Source organism: Meles meles, chromosome 21 (assembly GCF_922984935.1).
Source record: "Meles meles chromosome 21, mMelMel3.1 paternal haplotype, whole genome shotgun sequence".
In the NCBI taxonomy this organism is placed as follows: domain Eukaryota; kingdom Metazoa; phylum Chordata; class Mammalia; order Carnivora; family Mustelidae; genus Meles; species Meles meles.
This window is the reverse complement of record NC_060086.1, coordinates 15,836,061-15,856,243: the sequence shown is the minus strand read 5'-3', so window position 1 is coordinate 15,856,243 and position 20,183 is coordinate 15,836,061. Positions and strand designations below refer to the sequence as shown.

Here is a 20,183-nt window from a genome sequence, read left to right as displayed (position 1 = left end):
ACACGCTCGGCCCCGGTGGGCCCGCCGTGCCCTGCACCCATGACATGACCGCTCACGCTCAGTGGGCCAGACCCTGCCCGGGCACTGCTGGCAGCTCCCCGTCCCTGCCAGATGCCCCCAGGAGGCGCAGGGAGGGGACCCAGGACTCCTGATGGGCCTGCATGGGGAGCCCCACTAGGGCTGAGACCACAGGCAATCCCACCGCCCAGCAAACACTGGCTGCTCCGTTCACAGAACCGGGCACCGACCCCAGAGGGTGCGTAGACTGCAGCTGGCGGGTAAGGGGGGCTCCCAGGCACGGCCCCAGACTCCAGAGAAACCCACTGGAGGTAAAGGGTGCATGCGGGCACGTGAGCAGGTGAGCTCCCACACGGAGGACCCCGGGTAGCAGGCGGCGCACGTGCAGTGCGTGGAGCAGAGGCCCAGCCGCAGAGCAGGGAGCAGGGTGACGGCCGGGGCATGCGCGCTCCCACGGCTGTTCTACACGCACAGCTCCCAGCAGGCTGAAGGTTCGGCGCTGGCCACTGCAGTGGGAGCAGCGCAGGAACAACGCCCACGTGAGCACACCACGTCTGCCCCCAGGACGTCGCTTGGGCTGAGCACTTGCACCAGCCGTGCCTCCAGGCCCCGCCCCCGAGCAGACACCGCCGACAGCCCAGCAAGGGGACGATCCTGGCCGCAGTTCTGGATGAGCACGCTAAGGCCTGCGGCCGGTGAGCAGCCAGGCTGTGGTCCCCCCGGCTCACGCCCAGCAACGGGCTCCCCATGGATGTGGAGTTCTGGGGTGAAGCCCCTACCCCTGTCTGGGCCCAGGGTACCCCCTTCTGCAGAGCTCGTCCCGGGTAGCGGCAGCGGTACCTGCAGGAGCATGCTGGCCAGGTCGTCCTCGGGGCCAAGCACCCGCACCTGGGTCACAGCCCGGGTCCGCCCTGGCCCCGAGGGCTGCTCCGGGCTGCTTTTGGGTTTGGGCGCCTCTGCGCTGTCTGCAGAGAAATGGGGAAAGGCTTCAACTGACGACACTTCCTGGCCGGCCTCCGGGGGTGGTGGTGGTATCCCCAAGCACCCCAGCCTCCCTTGGGCCTGCTGAGGCCCACAAGAAACAGGGCCTTTACACAGGAAGCCAGACGCTGGCCGGAGATGAGAGTGTGCCCCGGGTCTCGGGAGGCCCCATGCTGGCATGTGGGGAGCTGTGAGGAAGGGGGATGGGCTGGTACCTCGCCGTGGAGGCAGGGAGGCCGTGAGCAGGGAGTGGAAGGTCTGGCCTCCGGACGCTCCTCTCTCGTGCTGAACTTCAACCAGGTGGGCCATGTAATCTGCGAGCCAACAACCAGCAGTTAAACACCCGAGCCCCGAAGCAGCGACGGCCTCCCTACCCTCCAGAAATCTGTGCTGGAAACACCACCCTGCCACCCAAACACCTCAGCACACAGTGTCGCAAGCTGAGCTAGGGGATCTTTTAGCCAAGACCTGGTCGCACAGAGCGCACCCCTGTGGCTCCTCCCTCCTCAAAGCCTGAGCACACATGGACATCGGGGAAGCACTGAACAGGGCAGCCCGGCCTCTCCTAGGTGTGCCCGCCCCCGGTGCCTCCCGCCCCAGACCGCCCATCGCTCGTGCTGGGCCCGAGCCGCTCAGTCGGGGTCTGCAGCACACGTGAGGGCCCCGGCTCTCACTCTTGTCCATGATGTTCTGCTCCAGAGTCTGGGGGTCGTGGGCCACCGCCTGGTCCAGGTACCGCAGCAGCTTGCTCATGCTGGACACGGGGATGCCAAAGGACTGCACGAACAGCAGCAGCTGCTGCGGCTCCAGGTCCTGCAGGGCTGAGAGGGGCGCTGGCTCGTGGAGCCCCCATCCAGCACCCCGACCCCTCCCCGCCCGGCTCACGGTGGGCTTGCCCACCCTTCTCCCTATGGCTCCTTCCCTCTGGCCCCTGAGCTCCCCTGGAGTCGTCGCTGGCTCCCCTACAGCGTGCCCTCCCCACACTTCCCAAACTCAGCCCACCGTGCACCAAACTGCCTCCCAGGCTGTCCCCCACTTGCCCAGGTGCTACCCGACCGGATGCCCACTGGCTGCTGTGGGACCAGTGCTGCTCCTCAGGCGGGACACCCCGCAGCCACTCATCCTCCAGCACCAGCGCAGCACCCTTCCCTCTCCCCTCGAACCCTGTCCTATGGCACTGTGTGCCCCTCCCTGCCTGCCTGTGAGGGGCCGGTGGGCAGGGGCCGGGCAATGTGGCGCTCGCCCCGAAGCCCAGGGCGGCTCCAGGCGCAGCGGGAACCCCAGACGCGCCTGCGGGATGACAGACGCCTAGTGCCAACAAGGCTGCGGGGCTGTCCTCTCGCACGTGCGGTGGTGGGAGCGCCCAGCCCGGCGGGCGGTGGGAGGCCGGGCAGCCGCGTACCGGCGTCCACCAGGCGGGGGACCTCTGAGCGGATCATGCGCAGCTTCAGCCAGTCGGGCAGCAGCAGCGCCTCCTCTGACGTGTCCACCAGGAAGGCTGTGGGCAGAGGCTGCTTCTCCGGGAACCAGATGTCCAGCAGGGCCTGGAACTCGCCGTCACCAGCTTTGAGAGAGACGATGGGGTAAGCGGCAGAACAGCTCAGCCTCCGCAGCAAATGCGCGCCGGGCCCCAAGGGACTGGAAGCGAGGCTGGGAGAGCCTCCTCTCCCTGCTGTGTCTGGGGGAACAGAGGCTTCACAGCACGGGAGAGCCAACGTGAGCTGCACCTGCTCCTGGTCTAACCCATGACTCCCGCTGAGGGCACGCAGGGACTCAGAAGCTGGCCAGTCCACCTCGGGGGCGGCTGCGACATGGACAGGCACCGTCCTGGGCTCCCGGGCCTGGCTGAACCAGCTCCCTTCCCGCTCCGAAGACTCCCCAGGGCTGATAGGAGGCCAGTGCCCCCTAGTCACCCAGGGCTCGTGAACTCCTGTCCTTTTGAGGGGACGCATCCTCTTCACCCGCCCGACAGGGACCACGTTCTTAGCAAAGCCAGTGCCCCGCCCTCCCCTCTTGGACACAAGCATGCGGCAGACTGGTCCATGGCAGCCGGCGAGGAAGGGACAGAGGAAAGGCTGCCAGGCCAGCAAGGGTGCAGCCACCTGGAGGGACACAGGTCACGGCCAGCGAGGGGCGGGCCTGTGCAAAGGAGCTGGACCCCCCAGCTCTGGAGCTCAGTGCGCTCAGCAGGCAGTCCCGCGTCCACACTTGCACCTCCTGAGACCACGAGCTTCAGCGGCTGCGCCGGGAGTGCCCAGAGAAGCAGACACAGCAAGGCATCGCCTCCCACGGCCGCTCCACTACAGGCCAGGGTGGCAAGGCCGGAGATCACAGGCTTATTAACCTGCGGACCCTGCCGCCACCCAACGGGGACCTGCCCGAAACTGTGGTGGGTGCAGGCGCTTTTCCCGCTCCGCAGGGTGGGGCTGGCGCTCACGTGGCATGGAGGAGAGAGCCCGTTGGCACGGACCCTGGGACTGGCCCTCGCGCACCCGCCGGCCACTCACCACGGGGCGGCCCCAGCGTCAGGAGAATGACCATGGCGTGGACCACCAGAATGTGCATGGTGGCCGTCTCCCCGCTGGTCCAGCGAAGGAAGACCTGGTCCTGGGACTCGGACTGCAGGAGAAGTGGGAAGGTGGCTGGGCTGCGCCACGGCGCCGCTGGACTGGGGAGGGGCCCGACCCGGGGAGCAGCCGCCTGCCTTACCCAGCTGTACACCTCCTCCCCTTCCTTGCTCTTGCGCATGCGCCGCACGTAGCGGGAGAAGATGGAGAGCAGGGCGACGAGCACGGCGTCCGACTCCGCGCTGCAGGAGCGCTTAGAGAACAGGTGGGACATGATGGTGGAGCGCTCCACAACCAGCCGGGCCACGTCCTGCGGGCAGCAGCACAGCCGTCAGAGGGCCCCCCCGCCCCCCCGCCAGCCCTTGTCTCCACACCAGGCCCACAGGCAGCCGCAGCCTGCCATGGCCAGGATCACCAAGACCCAGCTGCATGTGGTGGGCGGGCCCAAGGCGGAGGGAGGGGCCCTGGTGCACACACCCCAAGTCAGACCACCTGGCGGCTGGGCGTGGTGGGGCGAGAAGTGACACACACACCCCGAAGGCAGGGGATGTCCACCTGGCCCCCAAGAGGGACACTGGCATCCGCCCCCGCCCGAGAGCAACAGCCGCACGCCTTTTTCAAGACCCAAAATGAAAAGCCAACAGCCGCGGGAGTGTTCATGTGAAACCCACGGCAACAGCGCCGGCACACGGGCACCAGAGCAGACTCGGGGCGAGGTGTCGGGGCCTGGGCTGCTGTTCCCACCCAGCCCTCAGCAAGGAATCCACACTTGGAAAGAAGCCCACCTCCAAGGACCTCTACTGACTGCGTGCCTTCATCCCACAAAGCCTGGGGTCCGCAGGAGCCGCATGAGGACCGAGCCAGAGCAGGCGGATGGGACAGCAAGGTCCCAAGAAAGCTGACCAGGGCAGCAGGCGAGGAGGAAACGGCCAAGCCCTGGAGGGAACTGCCCCACGGAGAGCTGCCAGAACACCCCGGGGTTGGCCCGGCTCCTGTCCTGTCCGCCCCAAGCCAGTGTGCCTGGGTGGGGGGTGCACAACCCACCTCCGAGCCCAGGTGCCACCGCCCCGGGGGGCAAAGATAGTGTCGAAGCCAGCCGGTAACCCCGACGGCTATGCTGGCACCAAGCATGCCAGGACCCTCACACCCGATGCTGAGTCTGGGCAGAAGGTCAAGAGGAAGTGAGAGGCGCATGTGCAGGCCCGGCTACCCACCCCAGGGGCTGCCCTATGGGTCCCGCTCTCCTCCACAAGGGCCCGGAGCTGCCCCCACCCCCTCACCAGCGCCAGGTCGCTGTGCTGGCCCTGCTCCTCCACAGGCGTGTGCTGGGACAGGTAGACCAGGTAGGCGCTGATGGTCTGCGGGTCGGTCTCCATGTGGATGGCCTGGGGACGGAGGGCCACGTGAGCTCCAGCTGTAGGCTGTGTCCCCCCACCCCCCACCCCCATCCTGGCACCTCCCCCACCTGCTGCAGCGCCAGAGCGGTGGTGGGCCTGACACTATCGAACAGAGGCAGCCGGGGCAGGTCCCGCAGAAGCCACTGGTAGCCGCGCAGCGCCTCCGGATCCCCGGGGTCTTCCTCCATTGGGGGCTCCTTCTCCTCGCCATCCCGCACACTGCCTTCCGACAGCACCAGGGACAGGCCCTGCAGGCAGACGTTTCCATGCCACGTCTCGGCCACAACCCGCACGTGGGTCTCGGGGGATGGACACGTTCTCTCAAAGACCCGGGAAGACGAGGGCCACCCGACTATCGAGGACACCGCGTCTGGTCACAAACACTTGAGCTGACGCGACAAGAGCAGTGCGAGCCAGTTCCCTTGGACAGTCGCCCAGCCCCTCAGAAGACGGGGCAAGGATGGTTATGAGGTTGCCCGGTCCCTCTCGGGGTCCAGCGCCCCCCGACGGCATCCCATCCCCCCTCCAGTGTGCAGAACCCAGGGGCATACAGGCTTGCCCACGCCATGGAGCGAGGGGGTGGGGGGCCAAACCTCACCTTCATGGCCAGCACCCTGGAGGCCACCTGGGAGGAGCCGAGGCGCCGTAGGAAATAGTCCAGCACCTCACACGTGGTCTGTTCGTCGGCCTTGGGGCCCAGCAGCAGGTCCTGCAGGCGCCCCAGCAGCTGCCGCTGCTTCTGCTGCCTCTGCAGGGGCAAAGGAGACCCCTAGTGGGCCTGCGGGGCCGCGGGCACGAGCTGGCACCCTGGGGGGCCTGGAGGCAAGGGGAGGGCACCGACCTGCCGCTTCTTGGCCTTTTGCTCTCTGCTCTCGCCCTCCTCCTCCTCCTCCCCAGAGGTGGCGTCGTCGGCCGCGTCGTGCAGCAGGAACTCACACAGGCACTGCACCGGCAGTACGTCCAGGGAGCCCTCGCTCGACTGCACCAGGTCAGCCAGCCACGGCATGGACTGCGAGGAGGCCTGGGCGGGCGACACACACATTCAGCCTGCCCAGCATGAACGAGCCTGCTGCTTCCCCACTGTGGCCCGTCTACCGGCCTCCCCGCGTGCCCGCGGCCACAGGACATGGACTCTGCTCGTATGGAGGCAGCTGCCTACAGCCACGGAGCCCGTCCTCCGCGGCCCAGAGTCCCGGGCTGCCCTCTTCTGGCTAGTCTCACTTAATGCCAAAGCCTGGGACGCCTTTGCCAGGCCCCAGCCCCGCACCCCAGAGCCACCTGGAACATGCCTGCCTCTGGATGATGTTGAGGAGGAAATCCGGGCTTCGGCTCCGACACAGCAGGTGCCCGAGACGCAGGGACTGGTTGAGGCCTTTCACTTGGTCCAGGATGTGGGGCGGAGGCCTCCGAGGGGGTCCTCTGAAGGTCCCAGAGGACAAGTGTTAGGAAGCCATGTGCACACAGAGTCCCCAGAACAACGGCCGCATGCGAGGGCAGGGGGTCGGCCTATGTCCCACCTGAGGCCGCCCCCAGAGGCCCGGAAGTCCCTCCGTCTGCTCCTCCAGCTGCACCCCCCCAGCCCCGCCACCCCATCCAGCTTGGCCCCAGGGCGTGGGCTCCACGTACTGAGGGTCCAGGCTGGTGAGCTGCGACAGCAGAAGGCTGCTGCTCTCAGTGATGGTCTGCTTGGTGGAAGCCGCCGCCAGATGGCCCTCGAACGCCAGGATCTCCTGCTTTTCCCGCTGGGAGGTCTGCAGCTCCCGATTAATCATCTCCGTCCGGGTCTCCTCGTCCGTCAGGGTGCACGGGGGGTATGAGTAGTTGCTGGGGACCAAACAGAAAGAACGCGCTTCTGTGCCCGTCTGAGGCTTGTGGCCACCAGCAGCAGCCCATGGGTCAAGGATGGTCACAACCGATGCCCTGCAGATAGCCTCGGCTGCCAAGTGCTCCAGAGAGGCTGCTGGGCCGTCAGCAGTGCTGCCGGGTCGGGGCCCTGGGAGGAGCCCCGTGTCTGTAAAGCCACTCTCCCTCCCACAGCTCATGAGCCACCCGCAGAATCGAGCCCGGTGGGCATCAGAATCCTGGACACCCGCTCACTCCTCCCTAGACCAGAACCGCCTTCCACACGGCATCTGTAGGCCAACCAGTTGCTCCCAGAGGCACACACAGCTCCGCCGAGCAACCCAGCTGTCACGGGTTCTGAGGTGGAACCCACCACCAGTGACAGCCACTCAGAAACGTAACACATGCACCCGGCCACTGGCTCGGCTCTGCGGGAACACAGCGGACAGCAGGGCGCAGTCACCCAGCCCAGGCGTCGAGCACCCATGCCCACCGTGTAGCTCAGCGGCCGTGGACCCAGGCAGCCTTCACATGTGTACCCAGTCCTCCCAGGTGGACTCACTTGGTCATCACCATCTCCATGAGCATCTTCAGCGTGGGGTACTCCTCCCAGGCGGCCAGGCCTAGGGAGCAACAAGACAGCGGCTGGTGGCCAGCACGCAGCACTCCTGCCCATCTGAGGCCCCGGTCCACTGCCCAGTCCCTGGGCAGGCTCCACCCCGGATTTCAACAAGCAAGAAGTCCCGACAGGATGTTAAGAGCAGCACCCGGGGCGGGGGGCGGGGGGATGACTGCGAGCTGGCCAGAGGGAGGCTCACCGATGTTCTCAGGGTTGAACGCGGCGACCACCAGCAGGAGGGGCCACGCCTTCCAGTAGAGGGTGGAGATGGCCAGGTTCGGAGGCTGGTACCTGAAATGCAAGGAAACCCTGGCATGGCTTGGCCTCGGCAGCGTGAGGCAGTGACGGGACTCGGTCCTGACCAGGGTGGAATGGCCCGGAGACGAGGTGGTGATGGACCAGCAAGGGGACTACTTCAGAGATCAAAATGTCGACACCTGTGACTCCACAAATCCTGGACCTAGTTGTTCAGGAACACTGGCGTCCCCAGGAAGGGCACAGCGGCCACCACGACGCTGCCCAGAGCCCAGCCCCGGGACTCACCGCCCAGGTTCCCGCGCCGGCTGAGCCTCGGCGTGCCGGCTGCTAAGTGTGGGCAAGGGCGGTCACGACGCGAGATCTTAGTGTTCCCTATGGGTCTTACTCTCTCCGTTGGAGAGCCCAAAGCGGCACTCTATCCACCCACACAAACTTTAACACCGCCTCCGTGACTTAAAAATCTTGTTTACAACACGCTTCTGATTAAAGTGCAGCTCTTTCGGGTGATAGAACGTTCCAGAGAGTGAAGCAGAACGCCGCTGCTGCTGAGTACAAAGGAGATCCAAAAAGCCGACTTGGAGATAAGTGAACGGGCTGCCAAGTGAGAGCGAGCAGGTCGGGAAACAGCACGCAGCAGCAACCCAAAAAGGCAACAAAGAAATGAACTCCGGGCATGACAAACAGCATCGGGAAGAAAAAAATCCTCAGGTACAAACAACGGAAGACGCGCAAGACTGACCCATTAGAAGCGGCAGGCCGATGCTGACAGCAGGAAGAGATCTAAATGAACGGAGACCAGAGCTTCAACACCGTGAACCTGGCCACACCCCCAAACCCATCTGTACCCAGTGATACCGCCAAAACCCCGCTGCGCTTTTCTCTAGAAATTAACAAGCTGACCCGAAAATTCACGGGGAAACACAAGGACCCAAAGAGCCAAAACAGCCTTGCAAAACGAAGCTGGAGGACTCCCACGTCCCAATTTCGGAACTCAGCCTCGCCCACAGGTGTGAAGACAGCGGCGCGGACGCGGCAGACGCACGCACCAACAGAACAGAACCAAGAGCCCAGAAGAAAACACACGTCATCGTCACCTGATGGCCGACCAGGGTGACCAAACCTTTAGTGGGACGGGGAAAGGGAAGAGCCTTCAGCGCACGATGCTGGAGGCCGTCCACGGAGGGAGAATGAAGTCGGACATGATGAGCTAAAACTCTCGAGTTCTTGGGAGGACACGCGAGAGAGCTCCGTGTGCCTGGGGAGGCCACGACAGCTGCGCGGCAGTACAGGAGCACACGGGGCCATGTCGTCAGTGGGTCCCTGCACGGAGCAGGGTGGAGGCACCTGGACGAGCCACGTGAGCGCGGCCAGCAAACAGTGCTGGGGCAACACCTTGTCTGCCGTGGCACAGCGAACCTGGACCCGGCCTTTCGGTTCACACAGCTAACTCGGGGATCAGAGGCCTAAATTCCAGAGCTGAAGCCGTAAAACGCAGAGGCAAGTTCTCATGATCCCGGATGAGGGATGTGTCCTTAGAAATGACACAAGAGGGCAAGAATTGGGAGAGAACCAGCAGAACGGGACTTTCCCACAGCTAAAGTGTTTGTCTCTCAGAGGCTCAAAGGGCACGATCAGGAGCCCGGAAAGACAACCTGCAGGACAGAAAGACGCCTGCAGATTACAGACCTGTTTGCGGTCTAGGTGCAGAATAGAGAGCTCCCAACAACAAAAATCCAAACCACCCAACTTAAAAATGGACAAAGGACCCAGACAGACATCTCTCCGGACAAGACGGACACATGGCCGAACAGCACACGAAGGGAAGTTCAGCGCCGTCAGTGCTCGGAGATGCGCCCATGGGAGCCACGGCAGGACACCTCCGCGCACCCGCTGGGACGGTGAGCACAGGAGACACAGGCGCTGGCGGGGCGAGGACACAGCGGGACTGGAGCCCCGGGCGCTGCTGCGGGGAAGTCGGCAGCACCTCAGTTAACCACGTGACCCCTGCCCCCCAGGAGGAGCCCTGGAAACACAGGTCTGCACAGCATGCCAGAACGTCCTCGGCAGCGTTCTCCGGGCACCGGGAGCTTAAACAAAGCGTGGCATCTGCACGGAGCAAGCCTACGCAGCCAGGAGAGGAAAGGAAGTGCGGCCGTCTTACCCCCCGACTGAACCCTGGCTGAAGCCCAGCGACGTGCAGCCCACCGAGGGAGGCCAGACGCAGGCCATGGGTCTCCAGCTTCTGTAAGCACTGTGAGGTGTCCAACAACGTCCCAGCCACAGGGGACAGAGCGAAGGTCAGAGGCTGCTGAGGGCTGTGTGGGACAGGGCAGGGACGGCTCCTGGCGCGGGCTTGAGGGGGACAGACACACTCTAAACCAGGACTGCAGTGGCAGCACAGCCCCATGCATTTGCTGGAACCAGCGCACCAGCGACTCTGAGTGGGTGAGGCCTATGCGGACCCCAGCTCGATAAAGTGGATGGGGGACTCCCCATGAACCCCTGCTGTGCGCCTGGGAGTGTGTGTGTGTGTGTGTGTGTGTGTGTGTGTGTGTCCACAGACAGCTGGGCTGCGAGTCCCTGAGATGCGGGTGCGGGCAGGACAGCAGGCCTGGGGCCCCCGCAAGCTGTCTGGCTCCATGTCCAGCCTTGCGGGCCTTGCAAGGCATCTGCGCCCAGCGCGCCCAACATGGGAGGAGGGGTGGGGAGGGAGGGGGTAAGAAGGGAAGGAGCGCCTTACCCGGGGGGCAGCTGGATGTTCTCGGGGTGGTGGTAAGTGCACAGGTTCAAGACGGCGTCGATCAGCTGGATCCTCTCCACCTTCAGCACTTCCACGTCTGAAACCGAGAGCCGCATGCAGCTGCCAGAAGCCCGCTCACGCGCCCCAGGGGCAGCCCGGGGCACAGGGCTCGGCCACGGGAGGACAGCAGGCAGACGGGGCCTTGCTCTCCAGCAGCCGAGGCATGGGCAGGGACAGGGATGGACCCGGGCAGCCCAAGCAGGTGGGCCAAAGGCACAGACGGGCCCCGCGGCAGCCGGAGGAGGCAAGTGGCTTTTGCGGCATGGGTGCCATCCTCAGGACTGCTGGTGTGGCCCTTTCCGGGGGCAGACGCTGCACCTCCCGCCGAGCATCCCACAGACAGCAAGCGCAGACCCCAGGGCTAGCCCCAGACACAGCGCCCTGAGTCATTTCCAGATGAATGCCCGCTGCCCCATCCCCGATTCCAGGGACCAGTCAGGTCCAGCGGGCACGGGGCTGTGGGACGGAGCAGACACCCGGCTAGATGCCAGGACGCAGGCCCACCCCAGCAGCCTGGGAGCACGCACATAGGTGCCCAAGGGGAATCTGCAGGGATATGAGCAGCAGAGGCCCACTGGGGGAGGCCGTCACTGAGGGGGTGCCCGGACCATCAGAAGGGACCCTCACCGTCTGCCTGCACGGCCGCGGCTCGCTTCACCAGGTGGTCGGCAAGCTCCATGGCGTCTGCGGGGCCCAGCGGGAGCTCCCGAGACAGCCCGATGACCAGGATGCGCATCAGCGTGTCCTCCAGGATGGGCACCTCTGAGCAGAGGCGGAGGAAGAAGCTGTGGGCAGAGCAGGTAGGGCTGGCTCGGAAGGGGGCTGCACATGCCCCCCACCCCGTGCAGGAGAGGCCCCGGCTCCGAGTCTCAGCGGGGCAGGGAAGGGGGGCACCATCCCGCGCCTGTGCTCACTTGCTCCTGAGGCCTCCGTGGACAAAGCCTAGCCACGCCAGGGAACAAAGAGAGAAGGTGCCCGACCCCTAGGGGCACAGATAAACCAGCCACCACCCACAGTCGCCCACAGCACAGCACAAGGAAGGGCACGGAGTACGGGGGCGGGAGGCGCACAAGCTGGACTGGGCAGCAGGGAGCCACTCAAGAATGCTCGGGAGGCGGGCCATGACACCGACCCAGGGAGGAAGGGTGCGTGCACGTGGCTGCTTGGAGGCCCAGAGGCAGCAGTGAGTTTGAGGGTCCCGTGGACATGGGCCGGCTGGAGCCCTGGGAGTGGACGGCACTTCAGAGGCACGGCAGGTACAGCACACGGGGACAGGGGAGGGGACAGGGATGGTGATCCAGGAGAACAGACAGACGGAGCCCTGGTGTCCACAGTGCTCATGGGAGCAGAGCCCCCCCACCGCCCCTGCGCACGCGGGGGGCACACTCACTTGCGGTCGCTCTCGGGGGGCCAGTTGTCCCACTTGTAGTAGGTCTCCGGCTGCTCCGTGAAGAGCACCTTGTGCAGGCTGGGGGGACAGAGGGGCTGTTGGTGCGGGTGCCCGGGGCTCTCCCCAGCCCACTGGGCTCCGCGGGGTGGAAACTGCATGCTCTAGGCAGGGACTCCGGGGCATCTCTCAGAGCCTAGGCAGACCAGACCCTACAGCTAAGCCCATGTCCCCTGCTCGGGGCACATCTCTAGCTGAGAGGCCGGCGCCAGTGCTTGGCCACATCCAGCGTGGCAGGCTCCCGTGGGCTGGGCCCAGGGAAGGGGCCGCCGTGGAAGCAGAGCGAGCCGGCCCGTACCAGTGCACGTAGTCCTTGGGGGCGAGCTTGCTGATGGAGGGGACGACGGTGTGAAGCCACCACACGGCATCCCTCTGGATTGCAGCGATCTGGTTCTGGAAGGAGCGCAGTACCTCGAGGTCTGAAAAGGACATGCAGGGTCACGGTGTGCCTGCACCACAGCCTCTAGGGGTCGGGGGTGAGAACGGGCAGGGATGGGGTCTCTGAGCATCCATCCTCGTGCCTCCTACGGGCTACAGGAGCGACACACTGACAGACACCAACGCAGCCGGAGAACACTCAGGGAGCACCATGTAAGCCTCCTGTGGGCCGGGGAAATTCCAGATAAAGAAAATCCCCAAATTCCCAGCGGTTTCATTCCTCACATTTTTCATGACTTCGTTAAGACACCTGGGCAGCCTCTGCTGCCGGGCTGCCAACAGGCTTCATGATAAGGCCAAGCAGCAGGACCACCCACCGGCCTCCCGCTCTCGGAAGTGGGACTGCAAGCCCGAAATGGCCCCCAGTGAGCAGATGACCCGAGCAGACAGCAGGCCCTGGGCCCAGAGAACAGGCAATGGCAACTTCCAGAAGCTCCCTGAGTGTTCCGGATGGTGGGTGGGTCCCCCGGGGGATGGCCTGCAGCCTTGGGAATGGCCCCCGGCCCTGCTCAAGACCGGTGGCATCCGGTCTGTCTTGGGTCCTTACTTTTCTTCTCTCCTTTGTCCCAGGCGGTGCCAGCCTCCTTCACCTGCGCCGTGATGCCCAGCATCATGGCCACAGCCAGGACGTCTGTGACGTGTACCACAAATCGCTCCTGTAAGCACAGCCCCGCACAGCCAGGTTGGTGTGGGGCAGGGGCCCGCAGCCCAGAGGCCCTGCTCAGGCCCCCAGCCCACAGGCAGCCGGCACAGGAGGACGCCCAGAGAGCACTGTGCCTGGAGACAACGTGCGCGAGGAGGTACAGGGACCAGGAGCAGGTCGACGAAAAGCTCAGACGACGGAAGAAGGTTCAGCCGACAAAGCCGGGCAAGGCCCACCATCTGGAGCCACCCACATGCGGCCAGTCCCTCCACCCTCTGAGACCAGCTGCTGGCCACAAGGGGCACCACCCACAGATGGCAGAAGAGGCCTCAGAGCACGGGGGTGGGGGGCACCTTGAACTCCATGTCCAGGTACTGGGGCTCCTTGCGCTCCTGCATGAGCCCAAGGCAGAAGGCCTGGAAGTTGACCTCGTGCTTGGTCTGCTTGATGATCTCCCGCAGCAGCGCCCGCGAGGCCCGCAGGTAGTCGTCCTTGTTGGTCAGCAGGTCCTGGAACACCATGGCCAGGAACTGGGAGGAGAGAGGACACCCAGACAGGTCACTCCCCACCGCCACCAGCTCCCCTACTGTCGCAGGCCTCCCGTCGGGGCCTCCCTTGGCCCTGCGCGAGGCTTCCCACAGCCCTGCAGGAAAGATGGCCATGTCTGTCTCCCTGGAGCACACTGGGCCTGAGCAAGCAGGAACGCTTCCACACTGGCCGCTCCCAGACAGCATGGCACAATGCGGGACACGGCTTTCACTCTCAGGGCAGCTGGTTCGTGGGGGACCAGGCCTCGTTAAACCAGTGCCTGGGCGGTGAGGTGTGCCAGGCTCCCGGGCTGTGGGGATGAGCAAAGAGGGGATGGCAGAGTGGCGGCGAGAAGCGGCACCCCGCGCAGACGCCGTTTACTGCCCTAGCTCGCTCCAGCAACGACCCTTGAGCTGTGCTCGGCTCTCCCTTCACAAGCACCTGGAGTGCAGGAACTCTCATACTGGGGACCCGAAGGCCAATGCCAGAGATGCCGGCCCTGTTTGGGAAAGACCAGCCCTCAGAAGGGTGGGATGAGCCTTGGCTTGGAAACAGGGGCCTTTCTGAGGGGCTCAGTGCTGCCTCCTCCCGAACAAGCTGAGCCCGGGCTTCTGAAGAAGATGCCCCATGGCGGGGCTGTACCCGCTCCGAACCCGACCTGAAGTCAGGCCACCGGGTGCTGCTACCTGGGCCCTCTATGCCCTCCTGGGCTTTCTCCCACGCAGCTCGGCCCACATCACCCACTGCATCCCAGCGCCCGGGGCTGCAGCTGCCGCCGAGTGCTCCTCTCCTCTCCTCTCCCCACGTCCACAGGGGCTCCCGGGCTTGCGGCTGGCCCCCCGCGCCGCCGAGCACCCTACCTTGGGCGCCAGCTCCGAGCTGTGCTGCAGCACAGTGTAGAGGATCTGCATGTTGTTGGGGTTCCGGGCGTTGGAGAGCTCGTTGAAGACCACAAACTTGATGGTGGTGCCCAGGTTGTCCTTGTGCGCGCTCAGCAGCTCCCTGGACGCAGGGCAAATCAAGGGGCGCTGGTGCGGACTGCGGCCGCCCACCCTGCCACCCTCCTGCCCATGGCTCCCGCCCGGGTCCCCTCCCACTCCCCTGCCCGCCCTCCAGCTCCCCACCTCTGGCCCTGCCGCCCTCCCACCGGTTCCTGTCCGGGCCGCACCTGACACACAGCATGTAATGGTTCAGGAGGACCTTGGGCTTGAGGCGGATCTTGATCAGGTGCGAGATGACGTCCATGTCCTCCACGCCGTGCGTGTTGCAGTTCATGCACACCGACATCAGCAGGTCCTGGGCAGGCCTGGTCAGCTACAGGGGGTGGGGCAGCGCCCCATCAGCCTCGGGCGCAGCCCAGCCCCCACAGCGCCCTGGAGGAGGCCCCGCCCCCGCCCTCACCTTGGGGTTCTGCAGCCACATCTCCAGCCTCTGCACGGCCATCAGCCGCACCTCCTTGTAGCCACAGGTGGAGGTGAGCAGCCGCAAGAGGTTCCGCGACACGTTGTCAATGGGCTGCCGCCGGTTCAGCTGGTCGCGGAGCATGTCCAGGACGTACTCCTCCACGCTCTCTGCGAGGTCGTCGTACCTAGGCCAGAGGGGCGGGGGACGAAGGAAGGAGAGCTGGCTCCCCCCACGGGCCCACCCCACCAGCCTCCCAGCCACATGCAGGGCCCTACGGGCAGGGGGCCGCACGACATGCCTACCTGGCCATGAGCTGGCCCTCCTGCTCGGGGCTGAGCTTCTCCTCAGCGATCAGGAGCTCCGTCTGGCTGTCCTCCTCCTCCGTGAGGGAAGGGTGAGGGCTGCTCCCTGTGGACCCAGCCACTTGTGGACACGTCCCCCAGCCACCCTGTGAGCACCCATCCCCGCCAACAACGGGCTCCATGGAGGGTGGTGACCTACCCCCCACCCCGGACACTGCCTAGCCCAGCCACCCAGCGTGTCTTACCAGCACTGAGATCCCCGCCGCTGCGCGCCACCTCCCCCTGCAGAAGCATGCTCTTGGGGGGCATCTTGGTGTTAAACGCCGTCTGGATGTTGTCCACAAAGGTCTTGCAGTGCGGGCTGTCCACCCAGATCCGCTCACCCAAGGAGTCTTCGATGTACACCTGCATGGGTCGGACATCCCCACTTCCGGCCCCTGTTGGGCAGTTCTCTTCTGCCCGCGCTCTGCGGCTCCCAAGACAGGTGCTTCCCCAAGCACCTCCAGTTGCCTGGGGTGGGAGGGGGCTCCCAGAATGACCTCCCCAGCGACCAGCACAGGAGACAGACGCCCCCGGCTGCCAGATACGCAGCCTCCCGAGAGGACACACCCAGGTTGGCCTCTTCTTTCTCCCAGGGAGCCGCCAGGAGAGGCAAACCCACCTTGACGAAGATCTCAGGCCAGTTCTCATCCTCCTCGTATGCAGCCATGAGCAGGTTACAGGCCAACACGGACACCAGACTGTTCCCCTTGGCCTTGAAGTTGATGGAGGCATCCCGCCGCAGAAGGCTGCACAGAGCCTACGAGAGACGGCGTGTCATCAGGGAAGCAGTGCCCTGCACACGGGGCAGAGCTGGCAAGCTTCTGGAGAAGTGGCCTGGTGGGAGGGCACGGGACATGAGGCCAGAATGAGGGCCCGTCTCACTCAGCCCGGCCCTCACCTCAATGACCCCCTCTGTGGCGAAGATGTTGGGCTTGATCTTGGCCAGATACATGAGGCTCAGGTACAGTGCGCCATCGGGCTTGGCCCGCGTGGCCTTCAGCTGCTTCACGGCCCCACACAGCACACCCTCGATCCGGCCGTCATTGCCCTCCAGCTCGGCGGCCTCGATCTCGTCCAGCAGCACGGAGGGCGGCACTGGCAGGTACAAGAAGGGCATCATTAAAGCGGGCAGCCAGGAGCAGAACCCGCCTTCAGGGTCCCTCCCAAAGCCAGGGGACAACAGGGTACACCCGCAGAAGTCCCGTGAGTGAGGGTCTCAGGGTTGTGCCACGGGTCCCCCACCTCCAAGGCCAACAGCCAGGGAGGGAGCAGGGTGCATGCTGCCCTCCTCACGGGGCCCGACCCAGCCAACGACGGGCCACCACAGGAACAGCACCCTCCAGACTCCGAGCACTGGCCCAGCCACCTCCAGACCTCTCCCCACATCCCTCATAGCTACTCTGGGCTTAGCTGCTCCTGCACGATATTTTTCTACAAATAGATCAACTTTTTCTAAGTTTTCAAATTAACTGGCCCAATGCCATCCATCGCCTTTCCTCTTGACAGTGGCGGCTTCTCTGCTGGTCTCCCCGCCTGGCGCTGCTGGCCCTCTCCTCAGATCCGCCCTGCAGGGTTTTGCTTCAATGGTCTCTGCTCCTTGGGTTTTGACCTTCTCTCCCGTGTTCACTTCTACCATCTCTTCATGCTTCCTCCCTGCCTCCTTTGCCGTTGTGTCCATGGCATGCGGAGCTCACTGGCCTCCCTGTGCAGTCAGCCCCCGGAGCACGCGCATGTTCACCACGCCCCTTCCTGGCGCGACAGTGTGTCGCTCAGACGCAGAGACTGCAATCCCCACTGTAGCGTCTTCTCTGATCTGAGAGAGTGTTCTGGTGGTTTTTAAAGATGTAAACACACAGGCGAAGGTGCTGCCGTTGGTGTGAGTTAACCGTGCGAGGGCAGAGGACTCAGTGATACCCACTGGACACTTTCCAGGTGCCTGGGACACAAGGCAAGCAGGCTGCGCAGACTCACTGGATGCCGTGAAGACCTCGACCTTCCACATGCCCGGGGCTATGCACGGCTGTGTTCCGCCTTCTGTTTGCTTAACATGTTTGTAAAGTGCTTCATTGCTCAGTGCACGCTTTCCATAACCACGTTTCATCTCATCTCCAGAAGCACCTCGTACAGGAGATGCCAGCCGGGGCCTCAGCCCTCGCTGCCAGGAGCAGGTGACGTGGGGCTGGCAGGGTGGCGGACTGGGGAGGGTTGGGCCTGGATGAGAGGTCTGATTCACCCCTGAAGCCCAACAAGCCCCAGCCATGTCTTCTGCTCCTCCTGCCCCGGGGCTCCGGGGCACGGTTCCATTCTCCAGGACACATGCCTCGCTCAGCGGCTCATTTTCTAATGTCCTCAACCACCCGTCAAAACCCTGTCCAGCCTTCAAGGCTCAACGTCACAGATCCCTCATGAGTCTTCCCTGTGCCAAAGCTGTCGTGTGAATCCCTCTGTGCTCAAAACCTGGGGCTGGCTTGGTATTTCACGGATCTGATCTATAGGGTATCGTGGAGCAGCCAGAAATAATCGATGGGAAGATGACACAGAAAAGCAGGCCCAACCTGATATGTACACAGACTAAAAGCTCTTCTGTAAATAACAGAATTATAAGTGATTTTTTAAAAAACTCTCCCTGGGGGCGCCTGGGTGGCTCAGTGGGTTAAAGCCTCTGCCTTCAGCTCGGGTCATGGTCTCAGGGTCCTGGGATCGAGCCCTGCGTCGGGCTCTCTGCTCGGCAGGGAGCCTGCTTCCTCTCTCTCTCTCTGCCTGTGTCTCTGCCTACTTGTGATCTCTGTCTGTCAAATAAATAAATAAAATAAAAAAAAAAAAAACAAAACAACAAACTCTCCCTGGACGTCACTGATGTAGCACCTCCTGAAATGAAAAAACGGAGACAGACGAGCCCTTCACTGTCTGTGGAGATCACTGAAGTCCAAACGCCCACGCAGCAGGCAGAGAGGGGAACGCACGAGAACACAGAGCCCACAAAACAAGGCTCTGGTCTCCGCTTCTACTGATGGCCAATGCGCAGACCAGGCGTGTCACAGAGGACACACGCAGCGAGCTCATCAGAGGAACCGCTGGGCAAAGGAAGGATGCCACTCCCCAAAGAACAGCCGCTGTCAGTGCAGAAGGGGCACCCCCCCCATGATGTGGGGACAGCTGAAGAGCCACCATCCATCCATCTCCCAGCTGACAGAACGCTGGCACAGGCCGCTGAGCTCACTTGCCAGCACGTGCTCCCGCAGCACGCTGGGGCCTGAGACCCGCCTGTGCCACGCTGCCCTGGGTCCCATTAACACTTCCCATCTCCATCGCAGTTTGGAAACACATGGCAGTAAAGGCACCTGTGTGAGGAGTGCTTTGCAGAACAGACTCCCTGATGACTCCTCTCTCCCCTTCTCCAGAGGACCTGTGCTCCACTCTGGTGCTAAGCCGGGAAGCCGCCTTCAGTGAATCCCTAGGAGGCGGCCGCAGGGTGGGATGTGCTTTCTGGGAAGGGAAGCCCAGAAACCAACTTTACCTTCAATTGGGACCACAGATGGCTCTTTAATGGATGGAGAGATGGCACGCTTTTCCGCCACTGCAGCTTCAGCCAAGCGCCCCAGGGCACTCAGGGGGGGTGTGGACGAGAGTTTGGGGCGCTTGGTGAGGCCAGTCAGGGCAGAGGCGCCTGCCAACGCGGCTGCAGCATCCCGCTTGCGCTCAGAAGGCAGGCCAGAAGGGGCAGGCTTCAGCAGGGTAGATGCTGTTTTGGATTCATTGGCCTGACCCTTTGAGCCCAGAGCAATGAAGTCTCCTGGTGGTGGGTGCCCTGCAGAGAAGGGAGGTGGGCAAACATGCACTTTACATGGTGGTGGCGGTGGGAAGGGTGCTGGAGATGGACTGCAACCTCCCACGGTCTCCAAGGGGATTAAACAGGGGTCAGGGCAGGCAAGGGACAAGTGGCAGCAAGCCCAGGGCGCAGCCATGCCTGGAGTGCTCAGGGACAACATGGGCTGACAGTCACGCCGAGCTCACCACAGAGCAGGCCTGGGCAGGACTGTCAGCCAGGCCGCGACCTCCGCGTTGCAGAGGGAAACAAGGGACAGACCGAGCTCGCGGTGGCAGAGCCCGATCTGACGCCAAGCAGGCCCCCGCCCTGGGCTCCCAGCGCCAGCCCGCCCGCCACTCCCCCGCCCGGGATGTGGTGCGCACAGGGAGCCCGCCGCCCGGAGCCCCGCCGCGGCCTCAGCCCAAGCCCACACCTGACGGCTTGGCCGCCGCGCTGGGCCTGCGCACCGTCGCGGGCTTGGCGCGGTTCATCCCGTCCCCCGCCCCGCGCTGCCGCTGGCCGCCGAGGTGTCAGCCGCGGAGAAAGCCGGCGCCGGGTCCGCGGTCCCCGCTCATTCATTCATTCGCCCTGGGGCCGTCAGGCCTGCGGCCTGCGGGCGCACGGGCAGAGACCGCCGCGCGGGGCGACTCCGGGAGGCCGCGGATGCCCGCCTCCGAGCGGCCGGGCGGGGAGCAGCGTCGCCGGCAGCCGCGGCCCACGAACCACCCTCCACCAGCCCCGGCCCGGCGCAGCCTGCACGACCGTCCCGGAACCGGAAGTCGCCACCCTCAGCAGCCCACTTCCGGACCTACCGGAAGCAAAACTCCGCCGAAGGGGCGCACGGGCGGCGACGGGCCTGCGACCGCTGCGTGCTGCCTGCGGCGCTCTCTGGCGGCGGGAGGCCGGCTGGGCGCCGAGCCGTCTAGCACCTGCTGATGCAGGTGAGGGTGACGTCACTGAGCCATGCTCCCGAGGACGCGCAATGGGGGAAGGGGCACGGGATTCTGACCCCGACGCGCTGCACCTCCAGGGTCCTGCTGTCCTGTTTAGTTGTCCAAGGGCAGGGTCTGGGGTGCTCAGCGTGGAGCG

General features: G+C 64.5%; 1 protein-coding gene across 3 annotated transcripts in view; it reads right to left on the bottom strand.

The window, feature by feature from the left end:
* Window positions 1–19,866, bottom strand: part of INTS1 (integrator complex subunit 1) — a 29,064-nt gene extending 9,198 nt beyond the window's left edge. For 2 of the 3 annotated variants that reach the window (XM_045993205.1, XM_045993207.1), the window contains exons 1-29: window positions 19,528–19,866; window positions 18,804–19,094; window positions 16,185–16,381; window positions 15,906–16,043; window positions 15,490–15,649; window positions 15,245–15,350; window positions 14,940–15,132; window positions 14,707–14,852; window positions 14,399–14,540; window positions 13,364–13,540; window positions 12,915–13,023; window positions 12,228–12,348; window positions 11,873–11,950; window positions 11,110–11,267; window positions 10,423–10,519; window positions 7,624–7,715; window positions 7,368–7,428; window positions 6,590–6,787; window positions 6,253–6,382; window positions 5,805–5,984; window positions 5,562–5,711; window positions 5,032–5,211; window positions 4,847–4,951; window positions 3,709–3,876; window positions 3,507–3,618; window positions 2,402–2,563; window positions 1,674–1,820; window positions 1,215–1,313; window positions 859–983 (exon numbers count right to left, since the gene is read on the bottom strand). In XM_045993205.1, the coding sequence (XP_045849161.1) occupies window positions 859–983; window positions 1,215–1,313; window positions 1,674–1,820; window positions 2,402–2,563; window positions 3,507–3,618; window positions 3,709–3,876; window positions 4,847–4,951; window positions 5,032–5,211; window positions 5,562–5,711; window positions 5,805–5,984; window positions 6,253–6,382; window positions 6,590–6,787; window positions 7,368–7,428; window positions 7,624–7,715; window positions 10,423–10,519; window positions 11,110–11,267; window positions 11,873–11,950; window positions 12,228–12,348; window positions 12,915–13,023; window positions 13,364–13,540; window positions 14,399–14,540; window positions 14,707–14,852; window positions 14,940–15,132; window positions 15,245–15,350; window positions 15,490–15,649; window positions 15,906–16,043; window positions 16,185–16,381; window positions 18,804–19,094; window positions 19,528–19,585 (4,080 nt within the window). In that variant the 5' untranslated portion in view covers window positions 19,586–19,866. The remainder of the gene's footprint in view (window positions 1–858; window positions 984–1,214; window positions 1,314–1,673; window positions 1,821–2,401; window positions 2,564–3,506; window positions 3,619–3,708; window positions 3,877–4,846; window positions 4,952–5,031; window positions 5,212–5,561; window positions 5,712–5,804; window positions 5,985–6,252; window positions 6,383–6,589; window positions 6,788–7,367; window positions 7,429–7,623; window positions 7,716–10,422; window positions 10,520–11,109; window positions 11,268–11,872; window positions 11,951–12,227; window positions 12,349–12,914; window positions 13,024–13,363; window positions 13,541–14,398; window positions 14,541–14,706; window positions 14,853–14,939; window positions 15,133–15,244; window positions 15,351–15,489; window positions 15,650–15,905; window positions 16,044–16,184; window positions 16,382–18,803; window positions 19,095–19,527) is intronic. The other variant, XM_045993206.1, reaches the window with a different exon arrangement.
* Window positions 19,867–20,183: the final 317 nt, after the last annotated feature.